General features: G+C 36.3%; 1 protein-coding gene across 1 annotated transcript in view; it reads right to left on the bottom strand.

Moving 5' to 3' along the window:
• Positions 1-20496, bottom strand: part of PCLO (piccolo presynaptic cytomatrix protein) — a gene marked incomplete at both ends in the record, with an annotated part of 351318 nt that overhangs the window by 139023 nt on the left and 191799 nt on the right. Inside the window, 2 exons of the mRNA XM_082071252.1 lie at positions 7252-7400; positions 11873-14081. Coding sequence (XP_081927378.1) covers positions 7252-7400; positions 11873-14081 — 2358 coding nt within the window. The remainder of the gene's footprint in view (positions 1-7251; positions 7401-11872; positions 14082-20496) is intronic.

Genomic DNA, 20496 nt, shown 5'->3' with positions numbered 1-20496 from the left:
ACGCAGCCTTCTGTAGCTTCTCTTAATGTTAATCCTTTGCTGAAGCAATGTTCAAGAGAATAATTAAATTAAACATAATTCCTGTAATTGTTATAAAATCCTATTCATACAGACCTAAACAAAATGATGGTTGAATGTGTAAACATCCACAAGTTACTGCTTTAGTTTCAACAAAGCCACATAATCCAATGTACCTCGTGACATCAAATTTGAAAAGCCTTTTGAAAGAGCCTACCCAAAACTTTCAGGACTACATCTTATATGAAAATGTGCTGATACTGGGAAGTGTCAAAACTGAAAGAAATGCATGTCTACAATGCCCGCTAAAGAGCCGGGTTTCCAGCTGGGATGATCGCACCTGCCGCGGGACACAGGCACACAGGAGGGACCGTGAGCAGGAACTAAACCTAAGCCAGAGACAACCATCATCAGCTTGCACCAAAATGCCTTTGCAGAAAGAGTATTAATCGCAAAACTTCCACACCTGACACTATCACACAGCCTCTTTGCCTGCAGCTTTTGTCTTTGTGAAGCCAAGCAGAGTCCAAGACCTCTTTGGCTCTGCTCCGTTGGTGCTGAGCCTGAGCATTGCCTGGACTGAGAGGAGACACACGAGTGTCTATGATTGCTCCAGGCTGAGGGTTTGGGATAGGGCTTGGGGGGGCAGATTCAAGGAGCCAATTGGACATGAATTTATTACTATTATTTATATTTAAGTTGCATTTGAAATCGTTAAGCTCCTTCTGAACTAAGCAATTCAAAGCCAGTTTCTGTTGTGGAGAGTTTGTGATGCTAATCGATAGCACACGTAAAGGACAGGAGGGAAACAGAGACGTCAAGGGCCTCAGCGCAAACCCACAGTGAGAATAAGAATCTATACATCTTTTGTCATAATTTAGTTTCTTATCCAGTAGATGACACTGCATCTAGAAGGCTGAAATCTTCATGCTACACACTGAAAGTAGTATTGATTGTAATTAATTTCAGACATAAAGATGGATTTGGTAGCAGACAAGTACTCCAGAATAAATCAGAACATGAGATCAGGTAGAGTTTAGGTCTTAACATGGAATTTTGCCAGTATGTAGTCTACTACTGCCAGAAGTATATGAAATTCTATGAGACTTCCATAATTATAAATAGATAGGAACATTGTTATGTTTTTAATTATATTATCAGACATTCAGCAAGTGTAATTAAACAGTAAAAATAATGTATTTGTCACATGTAACTTACATAAAATTGTAAAAAAATCAGAAAAAATGTGTCTAGTTTTATTTTTAGTTAAGTAAAAAAAAAGAATACAAAATAAAGCAATTTAAGAGAAGCAGTATTAACACATTTGAACAAATACTTAGCTAGGATCAATTTTGGTGGGAGCAATTCAATTTAACTGGGGAACACTGCAGCTTATAAACTCAAATTCACTTTTTAAAAAAATTACTCTATCTTATCTTTCTTTAGCAACACTGGATTTTTTCTTTAACAAATAATAATCCAAGACTATTCAATGTCATATTGTACATGATTTTCTTAGAGATATATAGACCATGTCCTACTTTAGTCTATTACTTATTTGTTACTTTCACTTACAGAATTTTATGGTAAGTATAAATCTTGGTGATTCATATCATCATGAATAAAATCATTAAAGTTTTTGAGCATATTGTATTTTACTGTTGGTAGGAATCAGTAGTTAAATTGAATATGTCATTAGGCATTTACCTTCAAAACAGTATTTGTCTGAAAGTGGCAGAATAAATAGGAAAAAACAGTGCTTGCTGTAAACAGATAATAGAATGAACAGTTACATTGTTTTTGATGATTTTACTTTAACCAGTAATGCCTATATCCATCTGAGATCTATTAGTGCATTTGAAACCCTGTAGAACACAAATTATTTTGTGTTTCCAGTTGTTCACATCTTCTAATTTTCACTAAAGGTGATTTCCCTTCACCTGAATATATGCCACGGGGTCCTTCTAGCTGACTGTTTCAGCATTAACTCTTGTGAAGACAGAGGGACCCCAGCGAAGTCACACGATCACAGCAGTGTAAATCTGAGCTACGGCGCAGATAGGACATCCCTTGGCTTCAGGAATGGAGGATGTGTAAGTCCCCAAGCTCAGATTTAGGTCACAGGGCAAATAGTGACTTGATCCCACTTAGTTGCTACAAAAACCACAGATTCCTGCCATCTGACTTTGCCATTGAGATCCTTTGCTCACCTTTCTGGGAGCATTCAGTACACTCAAGTAATAATTCTTGCAGTTCAGCTCTGGCAAAGTCATCCTCTTATGATCACAGACACATTTTGACTCTCCAGTGGATATTCCCTCCTGTTGTGCACTTTGAGCTGACAGGGAGCTCAGGTCACATTTTTTCTGTACATTACTCAGTGGGCCCTTGGGGTTTGCATCCCAGTGAGTTAAATGAAAACTGGACTGCAAAGCGTTTCCTCCAGGGATTTAAGTTCTCATCATGTGTTTCATGTTATTAGTCAGCTCAACCCCCCCAAAAAATTAGAATGAATGGCAAATAAATGTGCTGAGATTTTCCAACACTGTTGCAGAAAATCAGTTTAAATATCCACTTTATTATCCTTTTGTTGTTGTTACACATTTTGTCTGATAAATAATCTCTACAGAAACCCTATGTAAGGGAATTTTATAAGGCAAAGAAGACAATTAAGAAGAATAAATTTCTTTAGTGCTGTATTAAAGCATTCCATGTATTTTAGTATTCCAGGCAAAGCCCATAGCAACAGCTATAACTTATTAACTGGTCTTTGGATGAGGTCACCAAAGCCACAGTATTAAAAATTTCTAGTTTTAAATGGTGCTGCCTGATAAAGTGAATCTCAGCGGCCATGCCTGGCTGTAGAGCTTTAGGAAACACAGTCTTCAAGGGAAATTCTACCTGAGTTAGGTATCCAGGAACAGGATAGTGGATGCTCAAGGTGATGAGTTAGATAGTATCTGCCCTAATTTCTGAATACCACAGGTACTTGCATGAGCACACAAGTCCTGTGAAAGCTGGCATGAAGAATTTCCACAGCTGAGGTAATCCTGCCCCTTTGAAACTCTACATCTCCTCTGAGCAGAGTACAAACATCAAGTTCTCTAGAAATCCTAAAGCTAGAAAGCTCTGACAGATTCCTGATGATGGAGATATTTTGCAAAAGAAGTACTGAAGAAAAACTTAACAAATACTGTGTTCCTGTTCGTTAACATATTGCAGAATGAGTGGCCTTTGCTTCTGCAATTAGATCAGTTCAGAACTCTGACTTTTGATTAAAAAGTCATTCTGTCATGCAGTGAAAATGACATTGCTGGGTGACTAAAAAATGAGCAACTGCCTGCTAAATTCCATCTTGAATTACAGTGAGGGGGTGGCTAACAATTCACTCATTAGATTAGATAGTTTAACAGCTACACTAAATTTGGAAATGTCTTATTTCTCATCATATTTTCAGAGAATCAGAAAAAACAAAATTACTTCCCCTGCAAGAGAAAGCACTTCACTATAAATTTAATGAAATCTCCTTGGGAGTTGGAAAACAATAAAAACTAAGCAGTATGGACTTACAAAACATGGAATAAAAGTTTGCAGGTAGCCTTCTGGATCTCTGTCACTTTCTTATTTTAACCCAATTGTTCACCTTATGACCCATTTTTTTCTTCATTTTTAAATATTCAAGTGCCCCTAAAAATGTATGACTTAAATGTTATTTTAAGGGAATGATACACACCCATGAACCAAGAAAAGCATATACTTTTTGAGGGCCTTTAGAAACAGATTAACACTGAAAAGGCTCTAGAGCTCTAGCCTTGTTTTTGTGCTTAGAAACTGTTGCCAAAGCAAATTGATGATGATACATTGGTATTATGACGAGTTTGAGATTTTGTTACTCATTCATCTATGATCACTGGAATTTCTGTATTTAAAACCCTGCACTGAGAAGCTACTTATCTCCTGTTAATATACTCTCTCTGTCCACCTCCTTGTCATGGTCTCTTACTCCTCTGGCACCTCCTCCTACTGTTCCTTCCCAAACTGTTTGAAATAGTCAGTTTAGTTCAGGATATACAATTATTTTTCAAAGAAAATAATAGTGAAAAGAGCCTTGATGTCAGAAGATTTAAAGAAGCTGCAGGTCAACTGATAGCGACTAAACAAACTGTTGAGGTCAACAGGGATCAGGGAGAATCTGCAATAGATTATGTATTGGATGGGTTTAAACCATGTTTACCCTCTTCTGGTAAGCATTTCAGAATCACTATATTGGGAAAGCTCTTTTAAGATATTAAACTGCACTGTAATTTAATGTGAAATAGGAATACTATGTAGCCCTGCAGAAGTTGCTATAGAAACACATATATTTTAATATTAATAATACAGTATGTGAGTTTAATCTGCTAGGTTATAAGAAATCCATGGAAACCTAGAAATTCAGGGTTGCCATTCTGCTTCATTCTTGCTTCAAAAGCCCAGTTTTGGTTTATTTATTACGTTTAATTGTATAAGCTCTGTGGGACATATGAGTTCTGATTTCTACTAGTAAGGAAATTGATGTTTCAGGCATGTGAAACAAAATCTTCTGGAAAACAAATGTTTTGGTGGTCAGTAAAATATTCACATTTTTTTATAAAGAAGAAAATACAAATGGAAAATTTACAGTGGCTAAGTGTATGTGGAAACTTTGGCTGATCCATCACAAGCAGATTAGTGCTACTGATGCAAATATTCCCTTTTGTGGCTGGTTTGCACTCAGTACTGGATATTACAGGAGTTGCATTGGCTGAATTCCTTTGCTAACTAGGAAACTGCCATCTTAAACTATTTGAGGAAAGTCTCTGCAATAAAGGAAGCTCTGGGTGAAGGTGGACCTATTCAAATGTTCAGGATGAAGAACAATGTGCCATTTTTGTCTCCACAGTGCATTATGCTTGGACACTACAGCTCTCTGTGCAGAACTGAGTTGTGGATATAGGAGACATAGAGCATGGGACAATGAAATCAGGAACTTTTTTGTTACAGAAAACACAGGACTGAAAAAACCTTTATGCCTCAGCACACTCTTTGACCTGAAAAGTGTTTATTTTTCTTAATAGCTTTAAAATATAAAATGAATGCTAATAATAGAGATGTTGATATTGATTTACTTGCTTCTACTGCTACGTGTTATACTTTCAGAATTCAAGGTGGAGCTAATGAAAGTTTTAAAAATGGCTCTGACCCTTTTTATCTTATGTTAAAGTAATTTAATTTCTGTATGTGTCTTAAAATATATATTTTTTTAAGTTATCATCACAAACAAATGTTCACAGAAAAAAATTAAAATACACAATGTCTGAGCAATATTTAGATAAGGGAGATGATGAAGAATCGGTGAGAACGGACATTTCTCCCTTCTGCAGACACACTGACACTGTTTTACACCAGGGGGTGAATGACAGTAGCTAACCTGGATGGAAACAGATGAAGAGGGAACTGTTGTAAAGCTTCTCCTTCCACACCACTTTTGTTTTGCAGAGGCTTTACACAGCACCACACAGAATTATTTAGAACATGTTCACTCTCCAGTTTCCATCCCAGATTTTATAAAACCTTACAAGATGCCTTTGAGAATATTTTAAATGCAGTACCTCTATTTCCATATAAACTTGGGGACATCACTACAACTTCAAGGAGAAAAACAAAAAAGTATTTTCCTTCTGAACATAATCCAAGAAAAGAAGAATTCTCAGTCCCCTAAAACTTCCTCCTAAAAAGTCTGATCAAGTCTTTCAACTGGTCCTAGCATAGTGCTATGTATATGAGAGAAAAAGAAACAAACAAACAACAAAAATTGGAGCTTTGTGACTAGTAACTTGCCCTGCAGCTGTTTCTCAGGGCAAAAGGTCTGGGGTGCTAAAAGTAAAATACATCTTACTGACCATGTCCATGTCACAGAGCTCAGGATAACAGTAACCTTCCTCTTGGGAAAGCCTAATTTTCAACGCAAATTTTTCATTTTACATCATGAGGCTGTAGTGGCCAAATACGATCATGTATGCATAGGAAAATGAATGCTTCACGTGAGGATTAAAGTGCTCAGATAGACAGTTTTTTATCTGTTACTGGTGAAACTAAGAGTTGTGAAGACTAAAAGTTCCTTTATCCTGCAGTAAGATTGGTTCATGTAGAGTTCTTTAAATAGATTCCTGTAAGACCTGTATCTTGTATAACCCCTTTCTTAAAAAGAAATGGGTAGGCTCAGTACAACATAGGCTTTGTAAATTTCAATATATGCTAGAGATAGAAAGAGAGGTAAAAATAAAAATAAATGACAGCTTGTAAGATATTTGAATGCTCACTTCATAAAATCTACATCCTTACTTCATAAAACCTACATTCTATTGTCAAATGTCAGTGAAAATGCTCACCAGCAAAAACATTTTGAAGGCTGCATGATAGCAGGATATTCCTGTTTGTATATTATCTGAGGGGTTAACATGAACAATATAAGCTATTAAGTACCACAACGGGGCCATACAATACCTTCTCTTGCATCCATTGCATCTCATGGAAAACAGAGTATAATCTCAATCAATCAGTAAAAACGATAACTAAAACAATCAAGTGAAGACCTTAAAGGTTTGAAATATATAAACTTCTTTAATACAAACAGGATATGGGATCACATACTAAGGTGAACTAGATTTCAAAGTTGGCAAGCTTGAAAAGCAGAATATGGTATATTTTGTTCTTGCTATAATGAATGAAATATTCTAATTATTATATTGATAAAGTCTTGCTGATTTATTCAGTAATTGATCACATACTGATGGGATTATACTGACCAACTAAAAGTAGAAACAACTGTCAACAGGATAAAGCAACTCTTTTCCTTAAACTACTAAAAGAAGGGGCTTGGCTTTGGATGGCATAAAGCTGATGAGGCAAAATAGGATTGTTTAACTTTTTGTAATTTTTATTTTTAATATGAATACCTAATCTATAGATAGTTTTGGTTAGCAGACTAACTCCTTTCAGATATGTTTCAAAATTCAAAAGATAACCTGCAAAATTAGTACTGAATTGCAGATGAATGTTCCTCTAATTTCATCCTCAAGTACTGATGACAAATCCAGGTTCAACAGCACTGCAGCTGAATGTAGGTGGAATTTGATTAATCCTATAGTCCCTGTGCTACTGGCCAGTGTGATTAAAATGTCAAACATTTGTAAAACTGGAGACAGATCTTACTTGACAGCTTACTTGATCTTGGTGTTGACTTGGTGGTCGAGAGTGGGACAACTTCTCTGGCAGCCTTCTGTCGAGGCCATGTCCATTCTCCAAACGAGATTCCCTGGGCTTGTCAAACCAATCTGTTTCTTCACGACGGAGATGATAGGCTTTGAAAACCAAGGACAGGTCAAATGTTCTGATCCAGTGCTGGGCAAAGGGCAATAATGTGCATTGTGCATAGCAAACATGCATAGTGGTTACTAATTGGCCATGCAGCTAAAGCAGAGTTACAGGTGAGACTTGAGGCATTGAACTCAAGCATAATTTAGCCATAAGTGATAGAAAAAAATGGGAAGATTCTTTTTATGTCAAAACTATGGATATTAGATACCAGAAGGAACCCACTGCTGAGTGCTCTAGCCATTTCCTTCCTTCTGGCAGCTCAGAAAAACACTACAGATTTCATATATTTCTAAAATGTTTGATGAAAAAAAAAATAGTCAAATTAGTTACTTTGCAGTGGGTTAAATAAAAACAAAACAAAACAAAACAAAAGCAAAACCTAAAAAAAACCAGTCTCTATTAATTCCCAAACTTCTGAACTGAATATTTTATGAAGTACTTTGGAAATAATCTAGAACTACTTATAAGAAAACTGAGACTCCTTTATGGAATCAATATAATCTCAAATCAAAGAAGATATGAAGCAAACTGTGCTCTTTGTGATACTAAGCAGAAATAATCCAAGTGTTCTTATTTTGAATTCCATCCCCCGAATTTGCAGTACGAAACTTTGTGCTGGGAAAGTTAGCCAGAATGTTCTTTCTGCAACAATTCTGTAAGACTAATGTTCTTATATTTTCAACAATTTTAAACTTGTATAAAATCTATTGTATTAGGCACTCTTTTGGGATCAAATAACACTGCTGCATTTAAATGAGTTTTGAAATTACACGTATTTATGCCTATTCACTATTGGGTCAACTGACATAAGTCTCACTCCATTGGGATCAGAATCAGCTGCCATGTATTTTATATTTCCACTATACAAAACAGAGATTTTCATCTATGTTGCCTATCACTGTAAACCAAAGCAACGTGTAGCTAATTAGAATGTAATGCAAGTTTGATTGCTATGATTTAATAAGCAAATTATATTTGGAATTCAAAGAAAGGCAATATTTGCTTCAGCAAAACCACCAGAAATTGCAAACCTTAAATAAGGTCAGTTGTTGCTATAGTAACAACAGTGAATGCAATTGTTCCATGATGCAGAAGAGAATTTAAAATGAAAAATGGTAGTGTGCATAATCTTCTCTATTTAGTTGTTAAAGTTGTTAAACATAACCTAGTTCGTTTCACAAATAATTGGAAAAAAGTTTAATGGGAGGAAAAAAAAAAAGAAGTTGTATTTTTTATTAATATTTTATTTATTTTCTCCAAAAAGAGGAGTCATATATATATATGCATGTTTTTGAAAAATAAGATTTTGTATGTTGTCAAAACAACATCCTATATTCTAATAGGCCTTTGAATAATTCTTCATCATAGTTCAGATATTATGCAGTCCCTTCCTAACTGTGCACAGATTTAATATGAAATGGTTTGAAAATATTATTTATATATGAATTAAATTAAAACATTATTAAAGGTTGATGCTTGTCTGGCTGGTGATTAGTTATTGATTAATTGCTCTCAATAAACCATTATGATCTAATATGCAAATTATTTATGCATTACACATTCCTGCCAATTGACTAGTGCCTGCACGTAGCAGGGTGGTTCATAAATCATCCTGACAGACTTTTTTTATGGAAGCTTACATGAGGCGCCTAATGCATTTTTCTGATCCCAGGTACTAACACTGACTGTCACAATCTGTGTCATTAACTAAGTGAAGAAAGAATGATAATTTTTTTTTCCTTCTGTTTCAGTTGAAATAACTTTTGCTGGATTTCTTCTTTTGAAAAGTGAGCACATAGGTAGAATCCCATACTGCAGTTCAGACCACTCTACTTTTTTATCAAACTGTGATGAATGTGTGTATTTTATATGAAATTTAAAAAGTTATGTATTTATGTGTATATAGGCACACAGACACCACACTCACATGTACATACACACACAACTGGTTTTCGTGTGATTAGTCGGGATTTGTTTCAGCTGGAAACCTGAGAACAGCCAAGATGAATCACTGACAGTCTCAGAGGATACATATTTTTTTTTAAGACTAACAATATGCAGCCAGATGGTTCCACCTGCAAAAAACTGCTGGAGTCAATAAGGTCCCATGCTGTTAATAGCACACAGTTTAACTAGATGAGATTGAACATCAGGCTGTGGAGTCCAAAAAACTTAATCAGAAAACTAGTAGTGATCACTCTAAATCCCACAGATTAAAAATTACAATGGGTCGGCTGTGTTGATGTCTTGATATCTCAATTTTAAACTTCTAAACTCTATGGTAGAATTAACAAAGGCTGGATGCAACATGCCAGAATAGCTATCCAGTTTCAGGGCACTACAGAAAAAAGTACAGTCCAGAGAAAAGAAGGCCGTAATTTTCTGAAGAACTGTAATTGCTTCTTTGGAACATTTTTTTATCTTACATCCAAACTATATGAATTATTTTCATCTCAAATTACTTGCTATTAGACAGCATATTTGAAAATAATGTCATAAAGTGTTTTGATTTCTCAAGACTTTACATAAAATGGTGCAAAAATAAGCTATTTGTGAACAAACAAAACGTTGATAGCAATCACAAAAATATTGCTGAAAGGGGAAGCCGTGGTATTCAGGTACATAACAATCCAATAAGGAACATGTGAATAGAGTTATAATACTTCTGAAAGAGTGTAACTATTCAGAGACTAATTTAAAACCAAAACATGTTCAACCTAAAATGTAACATGTACGACTTCTACAAATATATAACAAAAGCAAAATGCGCTGTAGTGCAGAAATCTAATTCTCTATGACCTATTTACATGAGGTTGAATTGAACCAAATAGGATTTTTTGGTCCAGGTTGTTTCTTATCAATTTTCAGGAGGAAAAGTCCTGTGACTTTCACAAAGTGACCATAGAATGACCCTTAAAAGTCACAAGTTGAATTGAGACAAGATAACATCTACTTATTTAAGAAGAATTATATGAGTTGCAACTTGGGGAGTTTCTCTTAAGTGCCTTCAGATTTAATTATAGGGCTCTGTGTGCTAATAATTTAAGAACAATGAAAACACTAAAACTTCTGAAAAAAATAAAAAGTGCTGATGATCCCAAACCTCTCCTGAAACACAGACTTCATGAGGGGGTTGTAAATATCTAAGAAATATGAAGAGAACGTACAGAACAAAACCCTTCAATATATTGTAGTATCAGGAAGGCATGAAAGATTCAGCATATATAAAAAAGCAATAATGCAATAATGAACATTGCGGTTAATATAAACCTGAAAAATAAACCATGCTACTTCATAATAATGCAGATGTGTCTTTTGAGACAATCATTGCCATTTACAGACAATATAGCGCATGCAAAGTCTCTTTTATTGTGCAGTAAATACACATAAGAAAAAGTTAAGGGAGCGCATACAGTTTTGAACATATTAGTTTCATTTTGTTTCAAACTGTCTTTATGATTTTTAAACAATTTAGAATATATTAAGTCTGAACTGACTCCAACAAAACTAATACATGATTTGCAATTATTTAGTACTCAACATCAGCTTCAACATTCCGCTGTACTTATTCAGAAGAAACATTTTTAATTGCACCGTTTATAATACATCAGAAAGGTTCCTTTCATGAACCTAAGCGGGATAAACCTTTTGTGCTTATTTGGCAGACATATTGTATGGGGTGCATATAAAACCAGCTACGCTGCATAATCCATAAATAGAAGTAAAATACTTTATGCAAGTTTATTGAAGGATGAGATTGTCTTGCACCATCCAAATGACAAATTATCTTACATCATCACAATTCAGAATGCACAGAAGTCCACACGACAGGATGCTTTCAACAAATCATATGTAGAACGTCATTTTGCAATCACGTCTATATGGTTCTAACATACAATATGTACTTAATGGACATACTATTACTATAAAATCTAAAGTGGTGCATCGGGAGATGGAATTATCAGTTCTTGGATTCTATTGTGAAATTTCATGCAAATAAAATTACCAGAGTTTTTTAGAGATTTGGGAGGTTATTTCCAAATCTCAACAAAAACTATTGCAAAGTTCAATGATTCACAGTCACTGGAGACAGCTCCACATAAAGACTGATGGTAGAGTCTGTACTGTATATGGAATATTCTACACAGTATCATTAGACATCAACAAGTGAAAAGGAAAATGCACAAGCAAACCAAAAGGAAGGCAAATCAACAATATAGTGAGCATGCTAGAGTAGCTTAACACCATCCAGAAACTGCTGTTAGGGTAAAACAAAGAAACAAACAAAATCAAATAAACCAAAACAAATAAAACCCCAAAAATGTAGATACACAGAAGATGCACCAAGGAACAGAAAAAAAGAACAAGTCTTTGAAGCATAACAAAAATCAGACACATGCATAGAAATGAGGATTTGCGTTGTGATAGTAAGATACCAGTCTGAGGCCTAATTTACCTTCACTGTCTGACATGGCATGCTGGAAGTCATCCATGATGAAGGCTATATCTCGATCATAGCCTCGAGTCCGTGACTCCTCCCTCATATGTTGCTGGACCTCAGGTAATGAATGGCTCGATCCAAACTGGTCCCTGGTATCTGCAGATATTGGTGGCAAGGGTCCAGCTGCTGCTCTTGCCATTCCCATTGGCTGGCCAACAGGACTTAGTGGGCTCTCTTCCTCTGAGTTCTGAGCTACTATCGGGATCCTTCCCCTGCTTTGGCTAATAGGTAGACTGGTGGGTTTAGTTCTTCCAGAAGGTGCTGCATGGCTAAAGGAAACATCTAAGGGTTCAGCTTCTTGGGCTTTCAGTCTTAAAGAAGAACTGGAGGAATCCCTTTTCAATGATAAATCAAGCCCATAAACTGAGGAGGGTCTAGATGAGGGCCTAGATCTACTACCACTGCTATACGACTTGTCTGCTTCATCTTGTAATGTGGATCTCATTGTTGGACCTAGTGCAGTCCCAAGGCCTGCTCCAATGGATGAAGTCAGTTGTGGCCCCATGTATTTCTGTTGGTCTGTGATGTTTTTTCTAAGGCCAAAAGTGATATCATCCTGAAGAAGCCTTGCCCTAGTAGTAATTCCCCCAAGTGTTGAAGTGCTAGAAGTCATATAGCTTGAATAGTCAGGCTCAAGGTCTCTGCTTTCTTGGATAGGTGAAAACTTTGTTAGTTTGGGGTCTATCAAAGCTTTCTTGTGTTTTGATTGCTTCTGGTAAAGGAGGGCTGCTGGGAGCTGCTTAGCAGCCTGTTTCTCAAGAGTAAGCCTACCTATGCTATATTTCTCAGATTTTGGAAAATGCCTGTAGCTGCCCTCCGCGTGGTAATACTGCGACAGGCCAGCCAGATGATCAAGACTTTCTGCACCTCTACGGAACTCTTGTTTTATCTGGTGTTTCAGAAGTTTGAGCTCATAAGGGTCTTCCATTGGGTCTTCATCAGCTTTAACATAGGAATGTAACCTAGAAGAAGTCTGCAGTGGTGCTAGGAAGTCTGACACTTCTTGTGGTCTCCTGGCCTCAGTTGTGCGAAGCAGTCGATCTGTTTTGGTCAGATCTTTCTCATGGAGGCTAAAACTGGAACCAAGTGCTCCTGTTCCTTTAGTGAGTTCTCCTATATCATCAATTAGCACATAATTTCGGGGTGTATGGTGGTGGTCTATATCTGCATAGAATGAATCTGTAGATATGCTTGATATAGGGCTGCTTGCTATGCTGTTTCTCTCATCTAGTCCTATTCTTAAGTCCAAGGTAGAGTATTTACTGCCCAGCTGGGAAACTGCATAATTATTGTCGGTTGAAACTGGTGCTATCATGAGAGGCTGATTGCGAATTACATCATAGTTTGTTGTTATCTTAGGCTCCAAATACAATGTGGTTTGTCTTGGCTTTGGCTGTATCACCATCATCTGTGATGGGAGTTGATACGATGGTTGTTGAGATGGTGGAGGTTGAGCCTGTGGAGTAAAGGACATAGTAGCTCCTGTTTGGAAAGCTGTCTGGGTCTGATAGGGTGAAACCTGCTGGTGATACAAAGGCTGCTGTTGTTGGTAATGTGATTGTTGTGTGAACTGAGTTGGTGCTTGAGTTGGCAGGGCAGGAGATGAATACTGATATTGAGCATATGGGCTTGTAGCAGGGGCAAATTGTGTTTCTGGCTGGGTTTGTGGTGGCATAAACTGGTTAAATTCTGTCTGGGGTGCAGTACGTGGTCTTTCCAAGCCGTGCTGAGTTTCTATTCTGGTTGACCTGGTATTATTAACTTCACTGTCTGACATATAATCGCGTTCTTCTGCTACTCCTTGGAGATAGGCACGCTCTCTCTTTTCTCTTTCCTTTAGTAGGGCTTCTTTCCTCCTATTAATACCCATTTCCAAGTATCTCAGCTTGGCATCTATTTCTTTTTCCTCCTCATCTAGCTCTGCTTGCTTCTTCCTAAGCTTGGCTGATTCACGTTCAACCAGATCCAATTCCCTGTCTATATCCTGAAGGATTTTGGCTCTGGCCATAGTGGTGGTCCTACAAATCCTTCTGCGTGAAACTGATCCCATAGAAGTATATGGCAACTGAGTTCCTGCTGTTGCTTCCTCTGGAGGTGGGTTGGGTAGAGTCCTCTTCACCTTCTTTTGAGTGCCTGATGGAGTTATGCTTGAAGAACCTTTTGTCTGCAACAGAAGAAACAAGACTGAATCACTATTCTGGAGCCTTGATCGCAAAGTAATCACAAGTCGTTTAAATTTTTTTCACGGTATGCCTTTATATTGTAGCCACACACTTTCTCTAATGGAGATGAAAGCTTGTGGTATCTGTGAATAAGCAGCAGAAAACGGCGTGAAAAAATGCCATCAGTCTGCTAAAGGTCAGGAAGATAAGCAATCTAATGCAAAATAAGGGTGATACTCACTAGGACTTTGTTTAGCCTAAAACTGAAAAATCTACTTGATATAACTGAAATTGAATTGACTGCAATTTAAAAGTTTTCTTTAATTTCTGAATGCTTATACATAAACATATACAGTGCATGTGTGTGTGTGAGGGGAAAAAATATATATGCCTACACATCTCCCTTTTATATAGCACCTAACAGAAAAAATATATGTATCATTACAAATGCAAATATATACATATTCATATATAAACATATGTATAACCTGTACAATCAAATAGAAGTCCCTGAGATGGACACTGAGTAAGATACTAAGCAACTATAACTTGTACTGAAATCCAGAAACCAAAGCAGGATTTCCTGGTACCAACACATTTGGTACAGCAGGTACTTCTTAGCTGATCTTGTAATTTTGCCTCACTTCTGCTGCTACATATATATTATCAGGGAAGATTTTTGTGCCTTACAAAATTGGTGAGTGCTCTCTTCAGTTCACTTCTTAAAATAAATTTGTTACAGTTCCAAACTTTAAAACTTAAAAAAAGCTAAGCAACATAAAATTATAGGAATCTGTTCAGTCTAGATTCTAGACTTCCCCATAGTTAATGGTAGAAGGGTGACTCACCCTGATGTAGGAGAACTATCTGCCTCAGGTTGATGAGTCACTTTTTGGAGGTGCCTATCTCTCTTCATCAACTCAGAAAGTAGGCAATGCAACTGGGTAGATGCAATCTAAATTGCATCCTAAATTACCAGGGTTTTTGAAGGTTCTTTTTAGTTCTGAAGTAAATTTAGGCTCCGTCAAAGTGCAGATACATTAAGAAGTGGGACTTGAATGATTTGAAATTGTATCCAATCTACCCAATAGCTTCTTACAAATTTTGTCTTAGTAAGAGATTGGCCTATACACATGTACCAAAAATAATCACCTCAGCCATAACAGAATACATCCATGTTAATGGCAAAATATGGAAACACCTTAGCAGCGTTTAACAAGGGAAGTAACAAGAATTGTAACTAACTTGACTCTTCTGTCTCTGCCACAAGCAAAGACTTTAGCAAGCATTAACTGTTATTAATTAAAAATGGAATTTCTTCTGAATTAAATACTACTTCACTCAGATAAGAAGTCAACAAGATTAATTTTAATTAGGAGTTTTAAAATCACTGTTTTCTCTGTTTATTTTATGTCATTAACAAATTGTAAAACTTTTAAAGTGTTGACAACCCTCCTTTGCTGCTCCCCTGCTACCTAACCTTAGCAAATCACAACAATCAACACATCATTTCTCATGGATTGTTAAAGAAATGGCACCTTTTCAAGTGCCATTTGAGCTCTTTTCATCCTCTTCATCTAAATTCCATCAATTTTTGCGTGTTCCAGATTTCAATAAATGCAATTTAATTTTGTTTTCAGCTTCCCGTGGCCATTTCCCAAACCCATGTTGTGCCAACAAATCAAAGAAACTAATCTTCTCTTGCTCAGTGTGTACTTATAATCAAAGACAAATTAATCATCTACAGTAGGTCTAGTTGGCTATAAATTTATATTATAAATTCAGTCCAATACCACTGTTACTTTCCCCTCCCAAACTGAAATAGCAATCACAGATGGTGAAGCAGTCACAGATGGTCACTGGTATTGGGGAAGAGCTATTAATAACACATTCATTAAAAGGTCTATAATACTTTATAGAACTATTAATTTCAGATGACAGTTCAGTTGCTCATGAATAAATCCCAATGTCATCTTATAAAGCATTTTATTGAAAAAAAAAACATATTTTTTTTTTGTATCTTTGTCTACATATAAAGAAGCTCAGGCTAACAGACACTACAGGAAGATGTACCACTTGCTTTTGACAAAGTATTGATACCTTGTAGCTCTCAGCTGCTATTCTGTCAAAAGGCAAGTCTTAATAATTTTTACTTGATATTTACATTGGTATAAGAAAAAACCAAATATGATATTGTAGCACAAGTGATAAAATGTGGTGTGTTTTTTTTTTTTCTTTCTACATATTCTTATTATTGGTTATGTTAGCATGCTACCTGGGAAGTTCATTAATAGATTTAAGGGAAGTTCAACTGCAGCATTTTGGCAGATAACTTTAAAGTAGTTGTTAAATTTAGTTTTTGCATTTCCTTTGAATTTGTTAACCAGCAAGCAAAAAATATAATCCAGGACTGATTTTCACAAAATTCTAATCTCTTCACCACAAAGAACTGGGAGTGGAAAGAAATAATTGTGCCATCCAGCCCTATCCTTGTATTTTTGGTCTCTGTAAAACATTTATAATGTTGTGCCCATTTTAGGTTTAAAGTATCCAAATGAAAGATGGTGCAGAAACCTTCATGAGTCTATTCTGGAGCCAAATCAACCAACCAACCAACCACCAAAAACAAACAAACAAACAAACAACAACAAAAAAAAACACAAAACAAAACTGTCAGGCATTTTTAGGCCTTACAATTACTGGTTAAAGGATAGGTTAGATATCAGACAGGTGATCTTAGCAAACTCTCTGACTGAATAAGCCACAAAGTTTTCTAACATATTTTTTTTTCTCACATATATTCTGATATTCTTCATTCTAACCCAATTACTTCCAGCTATCTACCTCACTAACTTTTAAAAATCATTCTATGTTTAGCAAATGATCACTATAAATGCTGACTCTAAATCTCAAGAACTAGAAGTAAATTATTCTGCTTCTTGTTTCACCAAGGCAACCTTATAAAAGTTATTACTTTATTGCTGACCCTTGTATATGGAGAGAATTTCACAGTATTCTGGGACATCTCTTCAGGATGGACGTAATGGTAATCAGATCTGCTTCTGAGGCAAAGCAAAAATAAGTCCAAAGCATGTGCTTGAGATAAATCTACAGATATGTTCTTCCTTATACTACAGATTAAAGAACTGAGGGAGAAACAGTCTTCCCCGCCCCCATTTTTTAAGCTTAACAATGTTTTGATAATCAAGACAGAAGAAGAATGGTCTCTTCAGTCTTGTACTTCAATGACAAGACTACATCACAGCAAGGAACTCAAAACACTGAGCTGAAGGTTGTGTGCAAACAGATATAGTAAAACCTTCCTTTTCTGCCTTGCCAATACACATTAGTCTTGACATGCTTATCTCCTGAATTTTAACTTTTAGAGGTCAGTTGGACAAAGCCTTGTGAATTCTGCTAAATTTTGCAATGACTTTGGAATAATTTCTTTGAGATGACCACCCTATTCCTTGTAAATCTTTGTACCTATTTTTTGTCTCCTCCAATTTGATGGCATTGCTGATGAGGTCAGCAAGACTCAGGCCCACTAAAAGAATCATTCAAGCAGTAGAAAATACTCATAGCTTCCACTGCTTTTTATCAGTTGTGAAGAGGTAGTTTACTTTGGGGGACTGAATGACTCAGGAGATCTGTGGTGAATTTCTATCTCTAAACAGTGTATTTGACTCAGTCTTTCTCCTCTTCTCAACTGAATTTGTTTGAACATTATATGGTACTGTTCTTTTACCTTTTTTTCTCTATTTGTCTAGCCATGCTTGGATATTAGCTTCATTTGCTCAAAGAACTGAGCTATCACACTTGAGCAGACAACTCTTATATACTTCTTGCATATTTTGGATTTTAGTGGCAAATATGTAACCCTCATTATTCATTGATCTTTTAACGTTTTCTCTGATCACGATGCAAAAAAACTTAACTTCGTCTGTCCTCTTTAGACTTGAAAAAATAGACACATATTTATATGTATTTTTGGTATGAGATTTTTGCAAATCTTGCAAATAATGTATAGAATAAGTGTACTTATCTGCATATGTAAAACAATTACAATTGTAATGACAGCATCCTTATTAGAGTCTGCCACTACTAGATTTTCTATGTAATAGACACAGGGATATTAGACTGCTGACAGTCTGATGCTATGAAAAAACAATGGTAAAGTGGGTCATATCTGAAGCCACTCCTCTGCTTCAATCTTGAGAAGACTCAACAGCATGGTGGAAAGCCTGCTTTACGCTCTAGAGCAGGGGCGTCAAACTCATTTTCACCAGGGGCCACATCAGCCTCACGGTTGCCTTCAAAGGGCCAAATGTAATTTTAGGACATTTGGCCCTTTGAAGGCAACCGTGAGGCTGATGTGGCCTCTGGTGAAAATGAGTTTGACGCCCCTGCTCTAGAAGAACAAAACCTTACTCTCTGCAGGGTGTCTTGAAGCATCTGATATTGACTTGCAATAGACTTGAAATGTCAGCAAAAAGTTGGCTATAGCCTGATTATCAGAAAAACAATGCAACTGATTTTTTTTGTCTTCAAACAAGGCCTATGAAATCAATAAAGCTTTCTCAGCAAACTCATCACTACCATCAGTTCGAGATGCATGCTGATGGTTTAAATGAGATTACTGGTAATAAATCATTTGCATGTAGAAAAGATGTCAGTTAGTGGAGGGACAGAAATTACTCTCTCAGTCTGAAAAAAGGTCACTTTATGTGGGGATCAATGCAGCGATGGGGTGGAAGGTGAAGCCTGTGCTGTAGCTCTGTGTATTCCATCTCTCACAACTGGGATTTTTCTTGTATCAAAAAACTCCCTGAATGCAACCTTTCCAAAACTCACAGTAAAAATTGCAATTGTAATGACGCTGTTCAACTTATAAAGGGTTGGTATGTGTTAGTCAGGATTATGGTATGTACTCTTCATTGTTAGAAATGCATCAGTAAGAACACTTAGAAATTTTGGAAATTCATTATTTTAAACATTAATTTTATTTAAAAGATTCTATGAAAACCAGTTATAATTCATTAAGGAATTTTTAGTAATTTAACAGTATTTTTCTGATTGCTTGTAAATGAAACCTAATTCCAAAACACGCTAACATAATACACGAGTATTAGTTTACTTCATCCTAAGTATGGAATACTTAACTGCATCTTCTTGTAGGATGCATACAGAGATATTGGACAGTATTTTGTAGCTTGTCCTGTGCAAAGAAGTAGTTCCTCATGTAAGTTTTTGTGGACTCTTCTGTACTCAATATCTGTTACGTGGTAACCACTGACTAGAGGGGACCAGCTTTGCTACCCCTTGGTAACAAACATTAGAGCAAGAATATTGAGGAACATCTCTCTGCTGACTGAGACTGGCATGGGGTCACATTCATGGCAAGAGCAGCCAGAGAGTGTGGAATTCCACCTCTGAAGCCAGCAGGTAGAGTGAAGCAGAAGATTTGTGCATGGTAAGGAAAAGATATTGAAATACGTATTTTTAAAAGCTAGTTTTATCAGCAGTGCTGAGAATTCAGTAATACATGCTCTGAACAAATTCTAACCATCAGTAAAACCCTTCCAGCCAACCTGTGCTGCCTTGTATTGTGTGACGTTGCTGATAATGGGAAAGGAAGATGAATTTGATGAGGTGAATTTGGCCTTGTGTACGGCAGGAAAGTACCCTGCTTCATGAGTAATATACTAGAGCTTTCCTTTAATGTTGTGAGGTTTTTTGTTTTCCTGCAAATATTTCTCTCTGGGGACTGAGATGCCAGTCAGTCTGATATTATTATTATTATTTTTTCTCTTTTTTTTTTTTTTCCACTCCTTTGGAGATTCCGTGAAGATAAATTTATCTTCTGCTAAGGCCATTACAAAATTTTTACTCTATTCCAAAACAATGAGCATTTTTCAGACGTTTTTGCTTTCATTAGTGTTAGAGTCACTCATTCCTCAGATAAGCACTTCTGTACTTTCCATCCTCTTGCTCCTTTCATTTTCTCTGTGAAATTGTTTGAAATTGCCATTTTCACTTCAAATGCAAGGGAAACAGCACAGTGCACCTCCTAACAGCTGATGTGACATGAGGTATCAAGTTCTTTCCTCAGTTAAACACATAAAAGGCCATATGCTTCTTTTGATCTTGGGGGAGAAAGGAGAAATTCAATGGAAATTTGATATGCAAACTACGGATGTGGCCCTTACGTAGTGATTTTCAAAGGGATCTAAACCTACATTTCATCTGCTTTATGTGAGTAGGCATAATAGTTGTTCTCAGGCATTTGCACAGAAGAGGTAGTTTTACACAGACTGATTTGTGATTCATTTGGAATAGGACTGACAACTTTTGCCTATAAGGTCAATGAGACAATTCCCTCCTCAATTTATACTGTTGAAAATAAGAAATAGCAGT

This window comes from Streptopelia decaocto (genome assembly GCF_964273445.1).
Source record: "Streptopelia decaocto genome assembly, chromosome: 1".
NCBI classification, from domain to species: Eukaryota; Metazoa; Chordata; class Aves; order Columbiformes; family Columbidae; genus Streptopelia; species Streptopelia decaocto.
Note: the sequence above shows the minus strand (reverse complement) of the source record. Positions and strands in the feature narration are given on the sequence as shown.